This window comes from Corvus kubaryi, unplaced genomic scaffold (genome assembly GCF_017639235.1).
Source record: "Corvus kubaryi isolate FWS band 111438036 unplaced genomic scaffold, C.kubaryi_AGA036_p1.0 66, whole genome shotgun sequence".
NCBI lineage: Eukaryota > Metazoa > Chordata > Aves > Passeriformes > Corvidae > Corvus > Corvus kubaryi.
In genome coordinates, this window is record NW_024582054.1 from 5549664 (window position 1) to 5572058 (window position 22395).

The 22395-nt window shown below is 33.7% G+C and overlaps 1 protein-coding gene across 14 annotated transcripts in view; it reads right to left on the bottom strand.

Annotated features, from left to right (window-relative positions):
• The window catches only part of RYR3 (ryanodine receptor 3), a 201778-nt gene that overhangs the window by 135250 nt on the left and 44133 nt on the right, over positions 1 to 22395 (bottom strand). For all 14 annotated transcript variants that reach the window (XM_042047577.1, XM_042047585.1, XM_042047581.1 and 11 more), the window contains exons 2-11: positions 16771 to 16890; positions 14918 to 15025; positions 13093 to 13104; positions 12714 to 12788; positions 11672 to 11750; positions 9160 to 9272; positions 8712 to 8811; positions 5610 to 5703; positions 1814 to 1888; positions 793 to 949 (exon numbers count right to left, since the gene is read on the bottom strand). In XM_042047577.1, the coding sequence (XP_041903511.1) occupies positions 793 to 949; positions 1814 to 1888; positions 5610 to 5703; positions 8712 to 8811; positions 9160 to 9272; positions 11672 to 11750; positions 12714 to 12788; positions 13093 to 13104; positions 14918 to 15025; positions 16771 to 16890 (933 nt within the window). The remainder of the gene's footprint in view (positions 1 to 792; positions 950 to 1813; positions 1889 to 5609; positions 5704 to 8711; positions 8812 to 9159; positions 9273 to 11671; positions 11751 to 12713; positions 12789 to 13092; positions 13105 to 14917; positions 15026 to 16770; positions 16891 to 22395) is intronic.

Below are 22395 nucleotides of genomic sequence, written 5' to 3' on the forward strand. Positions count from 1 at the left end.
TTTCAGATTTCTTTTTTCTTAATGATCATATAGCACTCAGAATTTTGTGGAAAATTTAGCTTTTTGTAGTTAATAAAAATTCTATTGTAACAGCTATGGCAATTATTTATAAGTGAAATAATGAAAGAACATAAAAACTTTTAGTCATCTTTGATTATAAAACCTTTCACTTTCTGGAAAAAAAAGTGATTAATTTTGTGTACCTCCATAATCATTCTTCATTGTCTCTCTCTTGTAATGTTTTTCCCAGCTGGAACAATGCAAAAGCTAATAACATGCAATTAGCAGCTCACTAAAGAGCACAATTTGAAAACATATGGTTTAGAAATCACTGACTACATTTGCCTTACATTTAGGAAAAATTTGATTAAGTTCAGTTCTTATCAGCACACTGCATAAAGAATAGCAACTGAACTGAATGCAATTTAATTCAATTATGACAGATAGAGCTGGAATGTGTAACACTCTAATGAGATTCTGTCCAACTAAAATAAGTCTATAATTATTAAACTATTCATATTAAACCACTGTATATTGCACTGTATTTAGTTTCAATCTTGCTTTTTGAAACTGGTAGCAGTTTAGTTTATTCTAAAGTTTATTAATCAGCCTTATTTTTCCTCCATGAGACCTTTGTTATTCTTGACTCAGGTTGTTTACATTTGTATTTAAACGCACAATCCCTGGCATTTGCTTCAATTTAGAAATTACAAGTATACAGTTGTTGAAATAATTCAGACTTGGTATTTGAGTGCTCCACATTCAGAAAAAATTTGCATTGTTTTTATTTACCTTTGATGCTCTAAAACAAAAGGCAGTAGATGTTGTGTCCGACTTTTCTCTGTCTAATATTACTACTCCTTCATCTTCATTCAGAGCCAAGTACTTTCCTGTCGTAATATGTCGAAGACGGAAAGGCTGCCCCCATCTGATGTTACTTCCACTCCAGCTAAACATAAAAGACATCCAAAAATAGTTTCAGTAAGTAAAACTAGTATTTCTACTTTGGGTTTTAAAGGATGTTCAGAAGATAGAATGTGCTATATTCCTTTTTGGTTCTGATTTCAATACTCACATAAAACAGATGCAAAACTGTTAATTCATTTGCAAAGGGAATCCTGGTAAGGAGTATGGCTTCCATCTTCTTGTTTCTACACCCTCTTTCCATCTTATCAGGGTGTTACATATGGTGTCCATAAAAAAATCCTACATGTGTAAATTAACTACTGTATTTTAGTTGACTGACTAAATAAACAAATTAAACCTAAGTGGGGACTCAACATTCCACAGACTTATCCTACATCTGTCTTAGTTATGAGGGTATTTCCCTTACAATCACAAACACACCAAGGGTAAAACAAACATAGGGTCCAGAAGGCCATCAAAGGCCATACATGCTCTTATGATATGCATTGAAATGTCACTTGCAGGGAAATAACAGGCAGATAATCACATAGGAAGGAGATAATCTTAAAAAAAACTCCAAAAAACAAGAAACACAGAAGGGATATTACTGCTTTTATTTCCAATCACGCTTATAAAACTCCAAGTAAAACTAGGAATGCATTTTACTTTTGGAAAGAAGCAGTGCTTTAGTAGATGTATCTCATAGGCAATGCTGCTTTTGATATGGGAGACAGAAAAAAATCTATTCTATCACAGTACACTGCTTTTTGTCATCAACAGAGAGCCTACTAACACATACCATAATGCGTGGCAAATATGTATTCTGCCTTAAGAGTCTGTAACAATCAAATTTCTATTAATATAATAAAAGCTGCTAACAAAAGAAAAAAATTAAAAATACAGGTACCTTATTCGGAGAGGTTCTACTCTCCACAGCGACCTTGCTCGAATGCCAGCTCCTCCAGTTTCATAAAACACTTTCCTACAGAAAAGATTAAGACGACCATCCTCTTGTGTTTATTTGTGCTTACACAGTATTTATAACTTACTTTTCTGTAGACTGTACATGATTCACTACTTTTCTCCCAGTAAACAAATGTCATTGAATGGACAGAAGATTCCTACTCATCAGTGAGTCTATGATAAACAATCCCATTGTCCCAGGTAAATTAGATTATTTCCATTAAGGTAGTCTCTCTCAGGAGCTGATAAAAAGCTTAGCCTTGAAAGTGGCTGGGAAGCTTTTCCTGTCATTTAACCTGCCATAAATATATGTAATTCCTACAGTTCCCAAGATATTAATCTACATTACTAATGGTTTTAAATACATACCATTATTTAAAATAAAGGTAAACATTTTCAGATGAAAACAACATGAACACAACGTCAGAGACTTCATTCCTAAAATTACTTCTATGATTCTTATTAAAAGGCAAAAATGGTGGTGATAAAAAAAATTCTGAATTGTAATCCTCACAAAACAGATAATACATTCAGAGAAATAAAAAACAGGAAGTGAAAAGATTAAGGCTTTACTATAATTTAGTTTTCTTGAACTATTGGCTGAGGGTTAGTAATGTGTTCTAGTGCAGAAACTAATATTCTACTCAATAATCAAATAAAAACAATCTATGGTGGATTAGCCCTGTTCACAGGAAGTTTTTAATGTTTTAATAATCATTCATGTCTTGTCATCTAATCACCAGAATTTGTATAAACTTTCTCATTTATAATGAGTATAGGAAATACAATGGATAAAAGGAAAGGTCTGAATGCCTACCAAAAGATGAAAAACTTTTTTACATGTTACTCCTCTGAGAAGGACTAATTCATGCTAGCATGAACAGAAGCTGGACCTTCTATTGTACTTAAGTGTCTGAAAAAATGTGCAGCAAGGGAATTTAAAATCTGCCTTCCTGCTCTGGCAAACTTGACTGAATACTGCAAATGCATGCATAAAGATGTCACAATCTAGCTGTTATATAGCTGAACTAAAGTAGCATTTTGAAATGCAGAATTTTAACTGGTTTTCAAATTGTCAAATTCTTTTCCTATTTTCAACAGTTAGCAGGCAAAAAATTAAAAAGCTGTTTAGTATTGTTCTTATGCAACTATGAGACCTGAAAATTAACTTGTAAAATGAAAGTTGTGGTTTTCATATCTAAGCAAGTATTTCTAAACCTTTTCTTCTACTGAGAACACTTAAGAGTCTTTCTTGAGCAACACCAATACAATCCTGGAAGAATCATGAAATATACTGAGGCATGGCAGCACCCAGCTGCTTTATAAGACGTTGGACTTATATTTACACCTCTACTTTAGGAGTCACATTTAATGGCACACATGGGATATCAAATATTTTGAAATGTTAGTCCACCGGAAGAGTAAGAATACATATTCCTCATAGTAAAGGTAGTATTATTCTCTATACATCTTATCTTGCATGAAAATATTTTGGTACTCTAGAATAAAAATAAGCCAAAAAACCCGTAGCTGTCAATTCATCTTCATTTCCAGACTCCATGAATTTGATCTTTCAAGGTCACTTCCAACCTGAGTTGTTACATAATTCTATGAATATACTGAATGCAAAATAACTATCTGGAGTTCTTCATTTTCATTCTATGTCTTTGGTCCCACTGACCTTACTGATTTTACTTTTGGCAGACTCTAAATCCTAGCTAAGCTCAAACCTAAGTATTCATTCCCACTCTCTCTGACCTCCTTAATTTCTCCTTGGCCCAACACAGCCATTCTATCTCTAAAGGACTATCGTAGGTATATTTCAGTATCATAAATACAGTTCAGTTCAACTGATATAGTCATAGATATAGTCTCTGTTCACCTCTTATACTTCTAATTCCAATACATCTTAAAATTTAAAATATTTTTCCAGCTTTTTGTACATACAACACCAGACTAGCATTAGTGACCTGCTCCTTCAGTAACAAAGCTGCACATAAAAAAGAATTGCTGCTTTTTCACAACAGCATCCACATAACTTTTTTTTCATCTACTTGATTCCATCTATCCATCTCTTTTTTCTCTTGCCAAGCTAGCCTTTTTGATGCTCAATATCTCCACCCCAAGTATTTCCATTTGGCCTATTACAAAAGACCTTCGAATTCTTGTTAGAGAATGGACTCTGTGTGAATTGTTAAAGAGCATCATCTGCAGAAATGTTCAAAAATAAGATTTCTCTTCATCATTCCTGATGAAATGCATGGAACTGATTAAATAAAGAGAAATAAACACAATGGAAATAAATACAAACATTTTCTACATCTCTTTCTCCTGTTCTTATTACTAATTGGGGTTTTTTTGTATTTTCATTTTGTTTGACAATGTAAATGTGACTCCTACAACTATGACACCAGACAAACTTGGCCTTATGTCTGTTATTCAGTTCATAAATCCAAAAGACAGGACAACTTCAAATCATCTCTCACTATTACACATTTGAAAATGTTCAATATAGCATTCACTTTTTTTCCAATTTTAGGATTATAAATATATATATTTCATTCAGATGAATATACATTTTAATTTTACCCTTTTATTTACTTAACATAAAAAAACATGGAAACAAATCTTAATGCAGTAACAGTAAACATCAACCCTGTATAAGAAATAACATCATACTGGTGAATAGGACTCTACAATTAGTTTTGCTATTAGCTATATCTGACTTCTAAATAAGTAACGGAAGTAGCAAAAACCAGCATTTCTGAACACACTGAAACAGCTCAGCGTCTATTTTAACCTTGCAAAAACAGGTCCTTTACAAAATAAGCCTGAATACAACATTTGTTCAACACAAAGTATCTAGATCCTTATACTATTGCCAGTATTTTTATACTAGGTGTGTACCTTCTCATACACAGTCGAAACTTTTTTTCTTTACACATATGAAGAAAACAGCAATAAAAAAATCACCAAGTGAACTTTTCTGGGTTTTGGGTTCTTTTTAAGATTTGGAGACATTTTTACTCCACAGAAACATAAACATGGAAAATTTAGAGCTGACAAGTTTACTGACATAATTGAATGTTACTTGTGGTATCAAATTACCTAAAGAACAACTTATTTGCCACAATGGATATAAAGGACTTAATTTTTAAATATGATTTTTAAAGCTAGCAGCTTTAAAATAGCAAAATTATTAGCTTTGCTTCTGATTAACAAAAAAATCAAAAAATACAGAAAAATTCTAATAATAAATCAATATAATAGATTAAAACTGTAGATATAGGTTTAATACAAAAGTGGTTTAGTCTAATATGACATGATTTTCCTAATATATTACTCAAATTTGAGAAAGCTAAAAACCTGCAAAAAAAAGTGCAAAATATATAAAATATGAAAGTCATTGTTAGAGGCCAAACTTACAGAGATTTTTTAGGGATTTTTTTTTTTTTTCACATTACCATCCTCCTGCTAACACTTTCTTACCTCTACTTACAGCAGTATGCACTAGGGACAAGCAACATAACAGGATGAAATCTCAGTGAAATCAACTACTTGAAATTCAACTATGAAAGAACTCATGACTGATTTTCTGCTTAGTTGTCTCAATTTCTTGTACAATGTCACTGCCTAATTAAAAACTGCTGTAAAGAGTGTTTATTCTACCTAACCTCAAATTCAATTGCAATCTGTTTCATTTTTGAAAGAAGGAAATACAAAAATGCGCCATCACTTACTTGTGCTGTGAATCATTCTGATCTGTAGATGGAATTGTCAAGCACTCATCATGGCCATGGAAAAAACGTACTACATGCCCACCAAGAAGATATCCTGAAGAAGAAGTTCATTTACTCGTTAGCTAAAACACTGACTATGAAAATAACACCCTCATAAAAGTTTAAAAAATTAAAAATACCTAGATAAGATATGTTTTCCAAATTTTCACTCATAACTGAAACTAAACAAGAACAAATTTAATGTGACAACATACTATTTTATAATCTTTTTTACTTAAAATTATTTCTTCTGAAAATAAAAAAAAAAGAAAAAACAAAACAAAAAAGGCAAACTTTTAACATTTAAAACTCAAATTAGGATTCTGAGACAATAAAGCAGATTAAAAACTTCTTTAAAACAACAAAAACAATTATTGTTTTGAAAATTGAGTGCTTTAGGTAAAAGCCAAATCAAATAGGTAATACCATAGTTTCCTCCCCCTTAATACAGTTTAATTGATCTCAAAATAAAATAGTTTCATGAGTTCATCAGTTTGTTCTGACATTTATAATTTGTGTCAAAATCAAAAGTGCACAGCAGCAGCAGGAGACTGAGGGCAGAAGAACACTTTGCAGCTCTGAAGATTAAGTTTAATGGAAGTTAGCTTTCCAACCCATTTAACACAAAGAGTACAGGTCAAAACCAGGCACTCTGCCTCACATTAAAAAGAAAAGACAAAGATGGTGTAGGAGAAGAATGATTCATCACACCCTAGTCCAAACTGTTCTGACCTTGTAAGTGAAATTATTGCCTTTTAAAAGAACACACATTAAGGAGGAAGTATAGAAGGAAACTGTCATATTATCCAGCTGATTCAATATAAATTTGTAATTTAGGAAAATTGTAACTGACAATAATCCTGCTGCCAACTAATGTAAAAGTCAAAGCAAAGACATAATGTGGAAAAAATATACTTTTCTGTTATTTATGTTTTCTCAGGAGTTTTACAAATACCGCAAAAAGGGCATTGTCTAATTCCCAATCCAGTTTTAGACTCAGGAAATCCCACTCTCTCTCTCTGTTCATTCCACTTGAGCTAGACTGCTATATTTTGACATATGATCACCTCTCACATAAACCATTCTGAGAACCTATATAAAATTGAACCAAAGCCTAAATAGTTGAGAAAAAAAATGATTGACACACAGAAAACCTACTTCTCTGCTTACCCAACACCTAATTTTTTTTGATTACAGTATTTTGAATTATGCAACCCATTCTGGGCTACACAGTATAAGGGCTCCAAGTACAGCAGAAGGCCACTGAGATGATTAAGAAATCAGTATATGTGACACACGAGGAAAGGCTGAGACAACTGGGACTGTGAGGAGAGGAGAGGAGAGGAGAGGAGAGGAGAGGAGAGGAGAGGAGAGGAGAGGCGAGGCTCTGGGGGGAACTTATCAATGTAAAGAGTATAGGATCAAGGTCTCTTCAGTTGTGCCCAGTGACAGAACCAGAGGCAATGAGCCCACCCTGAAACATGACAGGGTCTGTTTGAACATCAGGAAACACTTTTTCATTGTGAAGGTGCCTGAGCACTGGCACAGGTTGCGCAGGCATATTGTGGAGTTTCCATCCCTGGAGACAGTCTAAACCTGTCTTGATATATTCCTAGGCAAACTGTTCCAGGTGGATCATCTTGGACAGTAGATTGGACCAGATCCTTTCCACCTCAATGACTCTGTAATTCTGTAAGCTCAGGAAGTTTAGCTGCCAAATCCCTTCAGATACGGAAATCTAAAATATACCACTGGTCTTCCATGATCTCTCTGCATAGCTCATTATGTTTTTCATCTGTTAAAAGTTTTAAACTTTGCTGTAGGATGGTTTTTCCATTTGCTTGTTTTTGTTTTACCTGTGAAGCCTGAGAAAACACAGCCTTTTCCAGGGTTGACCCCTATTCTATTTATGACCTTTAAGGGCAGGTTCCCAGAAAGCCATTTTTAAATATCCAGCTCTAGCATGTCAAAGCAATCAGACAGTATTACAAGCAAAATCCATATCCCATATGCTCTTAAAATGAAAACCTAAGACACTGAGACAGGTTCCTTATGGGCTAGTGCACAGAAACACTGTGGGATGCTGATTTAAACCACTTGGGGCTAGAAGAGCCCAACCATAGCTCAAGTAAGACTACCAAATTAAGTCTAACTCCAGGGTAGTCATCTTCTATCAAGACTTACTATGGCTGATCCCAGGGAAGTGCTGTATTTCTCTCAGTTCCCTTAGAGCTCCATTTTGTCCTATGATATTGTATATTATTATATAATAAATGATTAATTTTACAAACAAAGGATACAAAATGATCCTGACTTAAAAACATTTAGGTCATTTGTGAATGTCAAGTGCTGATACTTTGAACAGAGAACAGAAGAGGTGAACTACAGTGTTTGCTATGTTAATGACAAAGTATGGCACTGAAATAAGCAGAGATACTGCGTGGATCAGATTTTCAGTACAGAACAAGACATTTCACAGAAGAAGGTGATGCTTTTCAAACATGACCATAAAGTGCTGTAAAATTTCTAGAAAGAAATCCTTTGATTTAGGCTGAATAAGAGAAGACAATAAGGATGCATGGCTGTAACATCCAGAAAGGATATTGAGGAAATGCCCTTAAAAAACAGAACTAAGAGACTGAAATAGGAACTTTGAGAAAACTGCTTTCCATTTGCCTGTACCTTTATCTCTCTTCTGCTTTATCTGTAGTTGGAGAACAGAATTTAGGAAAATTGTATGCAAAAACCTAAGTTTTCTGGCTTTATACTGCAGCTCCTACTCCCCCAAATTAAACCGAGTCTTCATTTCTCATGCAGTTTTTTTGTTATTCTGAAGTTACAGCACTCATTTAGCTTTCCTTCAGTGAATCCAGATACTGATGTATCTGTGTTTCCCTGCTTTCTCTTCAAGTATTCTTCTCTCCTAAGCTCCTTTTCTTTATTTTCATTAAACTTTTTGGTTGATGTTCTGAAGGTGAATTGTTTTTTTAATTTTCAGTCTTTATCAAAAGCATACAAATTAATCTAATTTAAATACAATTCTAAATAAATAAAATCGCAAACCTTCTGTAATATTGCTTCCTGAGCATATAGGATGTACATTCCATAATGTCTGCATAAAGGAGGCATCCACCTGAATATTTCCATTTGACACGGAGAGATGCTGAAATAAGACGATGGTAACAGGAAAGAGTGAAAATTATACACCTAAAATATTTAGTATATCAATTTATCAACAAACCAGAATGCATTATAAAGTAAACATATAAATATTCTTCTAGAATTAGTACTCTCAAATTTGGGAAAAAGGCATGGAAGCGGTCTTGTTTTGGAGGAGGGACTCACACACATGCACCCCGTTCTGTGAGGAAAAATAAAATGCATTACAACCAGACATTATTCCCTAGATCAGAAAAAAATAATTCATAAGAATCCCAACCAATCTCGCCATATCCTCACAGAACTTTGTATTTTCCCATCATTTGACCGCTGCCTAAAGAAACAAACTTACCAGGTATCTTTCAGAGGACACACTGACCAGGATAAGGTCATCACCTATTCGAACTTTTTCTCCTTCTGACCTTTGCTTAGAAGCAGGGTGTATTGTCCACCAGCATGCCTCACCTATAGGACAGAGGCACTAATCAAGGTTCTACAAAACAGACAACTCCCAAGAGATCTAAGGATATCTTTATTCAACATTGAAATATCATTATAAAAATGGTCTTACAGGACATTCACCTTATAAGACCACATCATTACTCTTTTCAATGATTTTCAGTCCTTTTGTTTTTCCTTGAAACTTTTTGTCAACCAATCTTTGTCATATCTGATATTTCCCTTTTCAAGTACTTTCAAAGACACTGTTTACAAAATACTGCTCAATACTGCTCTCCCTTGGAGGTTCTCCTTGCCAGTAACTTGCTGACAGCTACCTTCATCTTATATATCATCTTTTGTGTCTTCTTTTGTTTAATGGTCATATTTAATTCACAACCTTCTGTACCATGTAGCATATCAGATCTGGAAGCAGTTTGACTAGCACTACAAACCATACGATTACAAAATAGCCAAACCTAAGGGTGACAACCATAGAACGTTTCCTACACATTAAACACTACATGTTAAATGTTCCAAGTTACTCTGCACACACACACACTGATTCTGGGAAGATTACCTAATTCATTTCACAATTTCACACTCTTCAGAGTGTGAAAGATAGGACCTTGAAGAAAACAAGTTGAATTCAAATTTCTCACCAGACAATACGAAGGGGAAAAAAAATGCAATGGCAAATTTGGTAGAATCAGACAAAGCACAGAAATGTGTTTGATTGATTAAGATATTTCATGTAAAACCTCCTTAAAACAAAATTACTAGTTACATCCATACAAATGTAAAATGCTAAATCTTCAAAGGGAATAGTTTTTAATAGCCAATGGCTTTTCCCTCTGCTACATGAAGAATACATCCTGCAGCTCAAACTGATTCATTAGGACAGTTTCATAGGTGAGGAAGTAGGGCAAGGGGAAGTGATTCTATGGTAGTCAGTTTATGAGCTTTCCAGGCATGCAGTAGTTACCAAAACCCTCTGTGCAGAAATGCAACAAAGCACTCTTTTTATGTGTTGCTTTTTTGAATCTTACCTATGTGTACAAGGGTTTTCTTGAGTATGTACAGTTAAGCAAATACCAATGAAACAACTACAGATACTTGTTATAAAACCTCATTGATAGATGCAGAAAAATGTACAATAATTCTGAAAAAAGCTATAAAATTATAAAAACAGATTCCACTGAAACTATTTTCTTAGAGATTAAACATACATATTCCTTTTATGACATACATTCCTTTTCTCAACGTGCCTATAGAAAATGTTCTCCAACTAAGGCAACCATCAAAGATAGCCAAATAACAGGCTGCTAATATCTGTCTAAAGACATCTTCTGTATGGTTATAAACAAATGAAAGACAAACTTCACTCATTAAAAAGAGAAACTTTTGTAGAGAGTCCCCTGAAAAGAAAGATTCAAAGATTATGATTTACAAAAATTTTAACACCTACACTGCCAGTGCCTCTCCATCATCAATTAGTCTATTTGATTTTATTTTCAAAATAATGAAAAAGCAATAGAAAGCACAGGTTTATATTATCACAACTGGTATTTCTTTATTTGAAGCTCTATATTAATGAGTTGTGTATACAGATACTTAGATTTTCCCTTTGAGATATACATCTGGGCCTGAGTACTACAGTCACCTGTTACACTCTGAGGAGTACTCATCACTTTCAGTAACCATGACCACTATGCACACAGCAGCATGTAAATCTATTTGTGGCTCTTTATGGCTAAGTTACCTTTGCACTCATGTAATATAGCTCCCAGTTGCAACTCATAATTTATATGTGTTTTCATGGAAGCACAGAATTTTTTTTACTATATTTCTGTCAGCAATAATGTTAATGGCAGTACTCCCAGAAATACACTAATTAGATTTTAAATCTTTCTAGTAATGTCACATTTGTGTTGTATCTCTTCCACTTCGTCCCATTATTGTTTTGTCCATTTTATGTGTGTATTTCTATCCAGCTCTTTTAGCAATGTGCTCATTACACATTTTCTGGTTTCCTGCACTACAAGTTGCAAACTTCTTTTGATTCTTGGTTACAATGTATATTGTGAATGCACCAATATATGGCTTTTCCATAGTGTCAGAACACAAAACCAAAGCAAATGCATCATATTTATTTTATTTGACAGAAATTTTTTACTTTGACCATTATCCCTCATTTTATTGCAGTTGTGTTAAGTCAGTTTAATTGCAAGACTCTCTCACATTCTTACACAAAGTCATTTAATTTGCTGAAAGTCATTAGTACTGACAGTCATTTCTTTCAGTCATCTTATTCCTGATGAAAACATAAGGACCCCATTCATAAGCTTACAGTTACATTAAACTCAATGCCTCTTCTAAAACCAGAAATGAGTGACTCATTTTCCTTCAAAAATAACTTGCCATACCTGCTGCATTTTCTCGTAGTCCCACATCAAAGGCAAGTTTATCTGTCTGGGATCTCGATGATGTTAAACATGTCAAATACTGCAAAACAGTGAAGTTATTGAAAACAAAAACCCGACAGGATCCATTAACACACATGCCAAATGAATACATTCACATTACATCATCTTACTATCATATTTTTAATTAGTTAAACATGAAGATATTTGTACAGAAGCTCTTCCTGAACTTAAAACATCTAAATTATTTTCCACTGCAGCACATTTCTACTTCAGCTGTGCAATTTAGCTTCTACCTTCTGAAGTTTCATATAGCTCATCAGATAGGAACAGGAAAACATCCAATTACAGCCCTATCATAACAAATTTGATTCATGAAAACATTAAAAAACATACCAAAAGGCAGTAATCATACTTGCAACTAAGGTATATCAAGGCAACTACAATTTTTATGGTTTATAAACATAAGCAATGAAGTTTGAAGATTAATGTAGCATTTTCTAGTACAGGAAAAAGGAAGGGAAATATTTTCCTAACTTCTCAATTCTTCAGCCTTCTATTAGGTGTATTTACATGGACCCTAGTAGGTCAAAGATTCAAAACAGCTGAAATTTTCCAGTTGTAGAATATAGTACGATGAAATCTATACAAGGCAGCCTGAAGACAGCATCTTTGTGGGCATAATCCCTGGGAACTATGGGATGTCAAATGGAACACCTTATCTCATAAAATATGGGGAAAAAAATAACATATATCACAACAAATTCTAGCTGTAGAAGTACTTGCTAGTGGAAGTATCATTAAAATGAATTCCTTAAGGACACAGCAATAATCCATGGCCAAAGGAGCTTTTCCACTATGATTCTGAGTTAGATAAAGAATCTGAACAATCCTGTTGTGTTAAGACACCATAAGTTATTAACTTCTTTTTCATCTAGTGCAGACAATAGGTTGGAAAAAATTCCAAATTTACGTGGTATTTATTTTGGTAAAAATACATTTATTATTCATGCTATTCATTCAGTGCAAGTGCTCCCTCACTTACCATTTCACTGAACGAATGTCGAAGTAGTATAGCATGGCCATACAGCAGGGTCCTGTGGCCACCCCCTTGGGCTGCCTGCAGAACAGGATGGACAAAGTCAGAACTCCACTGATCATGGACCATGATCAGAACTATGCAACAACATGAAGAGCTATGACAGTTCAAAGAATAAGTGCAAATATTGCAACAGATTATGAAATGTACACAGTGAGGAAAAAATCATAATAATGAAGTTGCTACAGCAATAGCCAAATATCTGCCAAAGGAGCAAATGGGGTTTTTTTGTCAAAGGCTTTTATTGTTACCTAATTTTCATTATGATTTAGTAAAACACAGCATTTGCAAAAACATATTTTAAGTTAAATAAGATACTACTTACCTTTCTTATAAACTTCACGCAGGCATTAAAAAAAATGACAACATAAATATGTATATATACATACAGAAACTGAAATCTGAAAGAGAAAATAGCATACCTACTGCCCAGAACAGTTTAAGGGTATACTAGGAATATCTACTTGCTAATGTTAATTTTAAACATGTTTCAGATTCATTAAAGGAACTGCATCCATAGTTTCAACCAAGTACAGTTGTTAATTTTGAATATGTAAAACTATGACAAGATCAGGGAGTGGCAACCATTTGCTTCCTTTAGAGGATTTAACACTTGTCTTTTGAGTTCCTTTTGGATGGTATTTAAGGTCAGTTCTCATCCTTGGATTCATTTGGAAGGGACAAAGATAATTAAAGGATACTCTAAGAACTCAAATAATGGTTATACATCTGTAGGCAAATGGTTTTACACGCTGTGAACCACACATAAGTTAAACTACCACCAAGCTTCTTCAAAATATGTCATTCGTAAAAAGAAGGTTTTAATCCTGCAGGAACTTCTCTGTTTGGTGAAGAAAACTGGAAAAACATGTAGCAGTGAATATAATAAGTTTTTTATACATTAAAACTTTCTTTATTTTAATGAAAAAGGAAAGTCTTAACGGCAAAGTCAACTGTAATTACAAACAGGTCATCAGAAGAAAATTACATGTCTTCAGTATTCAGTTTGCAACAAATATATGAATACTGACAACAAGCAATGAAACAATTCGTGCTATTTTATTACTGAGAGTTTTTTTAAGTGAATGGCTTGTAACTTTAAGGCTGACTTACTAAAAAAAAACAAAAGAAGAAAACAACACAACCAAACCAAAAAAACAAAACCTCCAAATTGAATAAGATATATTCTTCCTGTAGAAAAATCTAAAACTAACAGCAGAACTCTGTTCCAATCTAAATTTAATATGAAAAACAAACCACTTTTTATTTCAGCCTTGCTATTAGAATGAACTGCTGTATTCCTACTGCAGTTTCCCCAACGGATTGTACCTAACTTCAAAATAAATGCAGGAAAAGATACTTTCAAAATAAATACAGCACAACAGATTACATTGTCTTTTTTATTGTCTATTGCTCCTTAAGCAAGAGTGTGATCATTTTCACCAGACATTTCCTCTACTTCCAATCCCAAATAAAATATTCATATATCTTTATTAACCTCAGATTAAATCTTTCAGCTGAGGTTTGGGGTGAATATTTTGGAAATATTAAAAATTATGTAATTTCTTAGGAATACTAGAAATGTTTAAATCAATCTTTTGATTTCCTAAGCCTATGTTTTATAGAATGCAATGTAATTGCAAAAATAAAAAATCATCATTTTTTTATGTAGTGGAAAACAAAAGATCAGTATTAATAAGTCTGAAAACCATGTATGCAAAGGTTGACAGTGCAAGATCAGAGGTGACAGATCTCCATCTTTCTCATCTGTGCAATAATATGTGCCAGTTAAAGAGCTGAAGTGCAGGAAAAACCATTAGGGTGTAGAATAAATAAAGCCATAGAGTTTTATCACGCTCACTTTGTAAGAGAATCAAAGTTCAATTCAGCTCGATTCAGCTGAAATTGGAGTACTGGGGTCAAAGCAATCAAATTAATGATATTTCTGGATTTGTGGATTGCAAATATTCAAAAGACAGTTGCACCAGCTCCTCACTGTCAAAGAGAAATTAATATGAATACAGTAGTGGCGCTATAATGTCGCAAGAAAACTGTGACATCAGGACCCTCTTCTAGAAAATCCTGGACAAGGAAAAAAATGAGGAAAATCTATATTCAGATTTCATGTTCTTTGAGGTAAATTTACTTACCCCTTCACTAGCATTATCCCCTGTGCTGGCCAGCATTTCTTGAAGGGCTCTGACAGATAGTGACTGCTCAAGGACGAAATTACAGATGCAAAGGTCTGGGGGGACATACTGTAAAAGTAATTAAACAGTACAAGAACAGATCAGCAGAACAGGTGAAACAGGATGAAAAGTGGGGTTGAACACGTTTATTTTAATTTTTTGATCTATACTTAATGTCTACTTGTGTGGTTTTGAGGTACATACTATTTTCCTGTATGAAAACAATATAAATCCATTCTTCATAACTTGACAACACAGCAATTTTACATTCCTTGAGCTGTATTCCTCACAGTAAAATGAAAATTCTTCAGGTTCAAAAGAAAAAACATTTCCCCTACATATTACTGCTTTCCTGTCTTTTAGAATGACACCACAAATATTGTAGTTCTCTAATCTCACTGACGAACAGAAGAGAAGGTACATGATCTTATTTGATGTATGAGGTTTATAGAAGATATTTACAGCATTAACTAGATAGATAAGATTCAGAATCTTATGACATAATAATATGAACTCTTTTAGGAAATCTCAATTTTTGAATCAATGTCTGCTGGTTTTGAAACATGAAACTTGCATTCAAAGAAGACTTTTTTTTTTCCAATTTCTTGGCACTGATATATCCAAAGAAAGATATGTCCAAGGGAAAAAAGTCTCAAGAGGAACCATCAATGTATACAAATACATGGCAGAAAAGTACAAAGAAGACAGATCCAGAGACTACACAGTAGTACCCAGGGAAAGGACAAGAGGAAATTGACACAAAGTGAAATACAGCAAATACTTTTTAAACATGACAAAACCCCCTATTTTTACTGTGAGCATGGTAAACAGTAGAACAGGTTGCCCAGAGGGGTTGTAGAGTCTCCACCCTTGGAGATACTCAAACTCTGACCCGGGTGTCCTAAGCAATCTGTTCTGTCTGAACCTATTCTAAGTAGAAAGTTTGGACTTGATGACCTCCACAGACTCTTTCCAACAGTAACAATTCCGTATTCCATGATTCATGATAAAGATCATGGCTGTGGATGAGCTTTAAAGTGGATATGGACTTCTTCTTTTTTACATAGGAGTCACAAGAGAGAACAAAATTCTTGATAACGTTGCATTTTAAGGTCGTGAAAAGTGAAGAAATAAAAACAATTTAAGAAAAAGATGCAGAGAGAACAAAAGAGAGAGGAGGTCCTCCTCCATTTGATTTATTCTTAACATTCTGTTCTAGTAGAGGTTTCATCTTTTCTCTCCTTTCTCCTCTCAAGCTCTGCTTATTACTTGGGGATTTTTTGTTTTTTTTTTCTTCCCATTTCTCTAGCTTCTATTTTCAATTTGTCATTTTTAATCTTTTAAAATTTTCTTTTACTTAATCATTTTTGTCCCTGTACATTTAAGGTCCTGATTGATAATGAAGTCAGGAGCAATGCTTAACACCAGTAACTAACAGGTGACAATGCTTCTAAAATTATCAATCCAGTGTATCAATAGATTTCAACCTGCAGCAGTAATAGAAATACATGTGTTTAGTGAACTTAAATCTTAGTAACAGTCTGGAGACTTATCTTGAAAATAGGAAGTATTTCAGTTACAGCAATTTTCTTAGTTAAAGAATAGCAGCTTTCAACTGCTCACAAGTGTGCCTCAAAATTTATTTGGAATCTCTAGGAAATTTTTGCAAACAATTCTAAGATGAAGTCAGGAAGAAAAACATACATAAGGTCCCTCTAGCATCACATTTAAGAAACCATAATTAAATGTGCTTGTGAATAAGTAGGTTAACATTCACTGATCAGTTACACCAGTTGAGAGTATCAGCTTCTTACTTTAGCTTCTGATGTTGGCTCCAAAAAGCACAGGCGATTCCCAAGTCCCTCAGCTGCCAAGCAAAACTTCCTTTGTTCTTTATGAATACTGGCAACACACTGAAGTACTACTTCATCATCCTGTCACAATATGAAGTACAAGAAAAAAAAGTAATTATTTAGAAGTTATATACACACTATAATGTTAAGAAATCCTGCAACATCTGTTGCAAATTAAGACATTATACTTCTATGACTGATATAATGTACATATGCAGAGATTCTTTTGATGTATATCTATATCAACTATAAATGTAAAGATTTCCATATAGATTTATATTCAAGACTTTATCAAAGTGACACAGACTGCACACTATCTTCACGACTTTTACAAGCGTTGTGTCCTTTTGTTTCTTTAGCAATATAAAACAAACTGTAAGCACACTGTTACTAAGTTTTACTTAGCAAAATATTTTTAACGCTTACAGTAAAAAACCTTTAGTGCAATTTTGCAAACAACAGTGCTCTTTGTCAGCACAGTAAACTATCAACACTATTCCTCAGAATGCCGAATTTTAACTTTTAAATTTTCATGTAATATAGAAATCTCTGTGCACAACCAAAGATCCAGGAGGCATTTTTCAAGTGAAAGCTCAAGTAAGTCATAAGAACTTGATCCTCAAAAGACATACCCCAAGAGTAACAGCACTCTGGAAAAGCACTTTTACAAGTTATTGCATAATATAATGCCAGACGCATAAAGTGCCAAGCTCTTTTTCACCTCTTAATATGTGACACTAAAGCTGATATAAGCAAGCCAAAACAGATTATATTTAGTGTTTCACTGTGTCATAGAACTAAAAATAATTTTATTTTCCAAAACTTGTCCACTTACTAAGAAAATCACCTCTGAGAGAGCAGCAGTAGAAGCACTTATTTTTATACAGGCATGTAACTGTTTACCAAAAGACACTGCCTTACAAGTTTTTGAGGGGGCAGAAGCTGATAAAACAAGAGTGATATGATATGTCACTGTCCCCTCCAGCTACAAATTTATACTGGTGTTAATTATTATTATCAAAGCAGATACACAACAGCCGCCTGTACTGAACTCTGAGATCACTTGAACAATTATGTTCTAAAAGCAGAACTGCTATTTACAGTCCCCTTCTGCAACTGCAATGCTATGACACTACCATGGCTTTGGCCACTTGAAATAAAAGCTGGGAGAGACAAAGTCATTTTCACCAAAGGAGCTAAGTGGCACACCCTTTAAATAAGGAAATCAAAAGCGTGTTTTCCACTTGTGTGATTTTACACGTGTGCAAGTTACAGGGCTTTCTTTTAAGAGACCCTTCACTGCCTACTTATTACTACTACTACTGAAATGGGCAACTATTACATTTCAGACTAATCAGCAGTTACAGACAGTGTTTTTCTTATCTAGCTTTGCATGACAATCAATAGTGGTTTCAACAGTACAGAAAAGGATTTAAAGATATTTTTGCAAACAATTCTAAGATGTAGGAGTCAGAAAGAATTAATTAATTCAAAAAATCTATCTTTCTTCCTTTTGCTTCTGCTTCCATTTCTATAAAATGCTCTCTGAAATTTTTAGCTTCCAAGTTCATTAATAAAATAATTTTCTGCTTTTTAATCTTCAGTGGAATAGGTTGCAAAATATTAACAATACAATTAAACACTCATTACTACATGCCTCCCTTAATGAATATTAAAAAATTATCTATTTGGTGGGGAAAAATTAGAACATATGTAAGATAAAAATAAAGATGTTTAAAACATTTTTCATCATCTGGTTCCCATATCAATATTTGAACATACATATTTTAGAGCTAAAAATAGTACAGTACTAAAACATGAATTTATAAATACCAAGGTTTAGAATAAAATTGAGATTTGCAACTTAGCTTGCACTTATCATTACATTACATTACTTCCATATAACTCAAATTGTATTTATTCTCCCTACTATATTAAAGTATTCTTCATTCCACAGAGGTATATGCATAGTCTCTATTGTAATTCGTATTTCCCTAAAAAATAAAGTTATGCCTTCGGTCATTTTACAAGGGCACATCCTATCTTTTATAGGGCAAGGGGTCACAGCTTCAAGCTGAAAGAATGTAGGATTAGATTAGGCATACACTGGAACAGGTTGCCCAGAGAAACTGCGGATACCCCAGCACTGGAACTGTTCAAGGCCAGGTTGGATGGGACCCTGAGAAACCTGGTCTAGTGGAAGGTGTCCCTGCCCATGGCAGGGGGGTTGGAACTGGATGAGTTTAAACATCTCTTCCAACCCAGACTGCTCTATGATTCTATGAACATACATAAAACTTACTTAAAATGAGAATTAATCAAATAAATTACTACTTTCTTTTTAAATCCACATGCATAAAAGGACAAGAGTTTCTAACATAATGAAATTAGTATTTTAATATTCTAGAATTCAGAAAAATAAGCACTTAGCATTTACACTGGCATCACAAAAACCTTATCGATCATTAAGTTCAGTAATCCCAAAATACAAGCACAGAATGTTTTAAGAAATGTATGCAGCATTCAACACCGAGGTTTTTTGTTATTCACCTAAATGGCCAGTGTGCCCTTTCCTTTGTGCTACAACACTTAACAAGCTGGACATTTGCTATGTAGGGTAAAAAAACTTCAGTAGTTTTTAAACTTTTTTTTTTAACTATTTTTTTAAAGTGGCAAGAATATGATATTATACGGTATTTCAGAATGTTTTGCAGTAAAGTTTTTAAAAGTATTCATTCAGGACTGAGCATAATGGATTAGCAGAACCTATACAATCTGCAAATGAGACAATTATGCCCTGTTAAGATGATTTAGCGTTAAAGTGTTCTCACTGAAGAAACATCGTTCTGGCTGAGGTCTGTAATTGCTTTTCTGGCCTGAAGATGCTAATAGAAATGAGTTTTATGGAGTTGCTATGCTATCATGAAAAAGCAGTACCCTGTTTGCAGTACCTAGTTTGTGAACCATGAATTCAACATATTTAAATGGTTTTGATTCAGTAAGTGTTTAAAATGCAATTTTTCTCATCTAGCTGCTCTGACATTTCCATGTTCTAGTCCATTTACTTTTGGGGGTGGGGTCTTGGTTTTGTTTTTTGTTGGGTTTTTTGTTGTTGTTGTTATTTGGGGGGGGTTGGGGGGGTTGTTGTTGTTTGGTTGGTTGGTTTGTTTGTTTGTTTTGGTTGGCTGGTTGGTTGGTTGGTCGGTTGGTTTTTAATAAAACAGGCTTAGAGTGCGTGGAATCACAGGCAGGAAAGGATATCCATAAACGGTGGTCATTTGCTCAAGAAACTGCTTTTGCTATTGCTCCTCAAAAAGTACACACATTCTAAGCATCAGTTACTAATAACTGCTTTCCACCAGTGGCATCATCAAGAATTATGTAAAGTTAACCATGAGATACATTTTGTACTACCATAATTCTATCTATGCACAAATACAGATGCATAGCAACTTTTAACTGGTTTTTTTCCTTAATGAAGAGGAAGTGAAAGTTCTCCCCTTCTGTCCAGAAATCTCATACCTGATTAGGATTAATCTCTCATCCCTTTAGCAAAAGGACACAGACAGAGTAACTCCATCCCAATTCTAAGAAGGTTTATATATACAAACATTGAAATTGCTAAAATGTATTTCAGATGGTCTGAAATCCTGCAGAATTTACCTAGTGTCATGTAGCTAATGTGTCACAATACTGTCCATTGTCCATTCACGTATTCACACAAATGCATAACTTTTGCAAAAAGGAAAAGGACAGTTTTGAACATTTGGGGGTTTTTTGAAAGTAGGTAACCACATAACTTTGTGTACTGCAAAAGTAAATTTCTATTTGCTTTGGCTAGATCTGAAGCTGTATTCCGAATTTGACTATGTAGTAATGTCAATGTACACTGATAAACAAAGGTATTTCTAAAACAGTTACAAATTCAATATGTTCTAATTTTAAGAATGAACAAGTTACCAAAATAGAACTTGACTCTACACAAAAGTATGTCTTTTGTGAATACATTAAATATTTAAATTTTTTTTAACTGAAAACTTTTATTCCTAGCCTTCAGCAATACAGAATCAAACAGTATACTATATAGCTTTAAAAATTAATTTTTAAAGAACCACAGTCCAGTAGTTCATTACCAAACACTATTTTGTCTTGATGTTCAGGCTGTCTTCTTCTTCAGGTTTCAATATAAAGTGATGGTGAACTTAAACTGAGCTTCCTGTGACAAAATAATAAGTCAAAACATAAACAAAATTGATCTTTTATTACTCAATTACTTGACTTGCTGCAAAGGGATTCAATGATCGAGGTAAATTAATATATTGTTGACATGACCTTGCTCCTTCACAATTCACTAGTTTATCAACACAGAATTGGATAATAAAGAAATTTAAAAAGTTAATTAAACTTTTTCATTTATGTTGCATATATATTCCCTAATTAAGAGTTGTAGTGACTTATACAATGCACATAAATTGTATCCAGAAATAGACACAATTCAATATATTTTATATTATCAAACACAGAACCATGAATACACTAAATATATACATACAAATTTTGCGGGAAAATTATACCCTAGATTTAGTTTATTACCTCCTGAGTCAACATCCAGCTAATCTCTATTCTATTCAGAGCTGAAAATGAACTGATAAAATAAAATTGACATGACACTGAAAATTAATCAGTTCTAGATAATGAATCAGCTTTGTTATAATAGTTCAAGAAGAAAGTTTTCTCAGAAAAGCATATTTTGCCTATCATTTACTCACAGCTGCAATAAACCTTCAAACTTGCACAGGAATTACTAACTTAAATGCAAAGTGATACAGAATTGTTTGAAAGTATATTCTTCTGTAAAACCATGGAAAAATTTTATTTGATAATACATCCTTTCCATCAAGAAATATATATTATTTTTTAAAAAGCCAATAAATGTCTATTAAACAAGGAAACCCAGAATTCCTGGGTTATTATGGTAAAACAAGCAGGCATATCAAGTTGATGCTCTATACAGACCTGATTAATGTGAGACACTTGCTGATTATGGATCAGTGTTGTGAAAAAATGAACTAAGTAAAAATCCACAGCTGCCTTCACTCTTTGATAGACAACATTCTACTCACATCTCTTACTCTATCACTAAGCACAGGGTGTAAATAAATATCTTGCTAGCATTTGAACACTAGCTCTAAACTGATTCTTCTACAGGACTGCATTTCTTTAGAGTTTTCTGGAATAATCTTGGAAAACAAGTAAAGTTCACCCGAAATTGCAGTCTACAGTGGCTGCATTTTTTTTCACAAAATAAGTAACTACATGCAGAGTTGACAATGCTCTAACCCAAGATGGATTTGTTTGTGCCCACCAAAATTTGTTTGAGCCCACCACTTCCTTTCCCAAGGGGAATGGTCTCAATGAAAAGCTACCTCCATGAGGTTCTATTTTTTGCAGAACTTTGTCCAAAATGCACAGCATCAGTGCATGGCTAACATCACAAAACGAGTTCAGACATTTCTTAAAACAAGTACAGGAAACATTATCTTTGTCCCATTTAAAAAACAATCTTATAGTCTTAATTAAGAAATA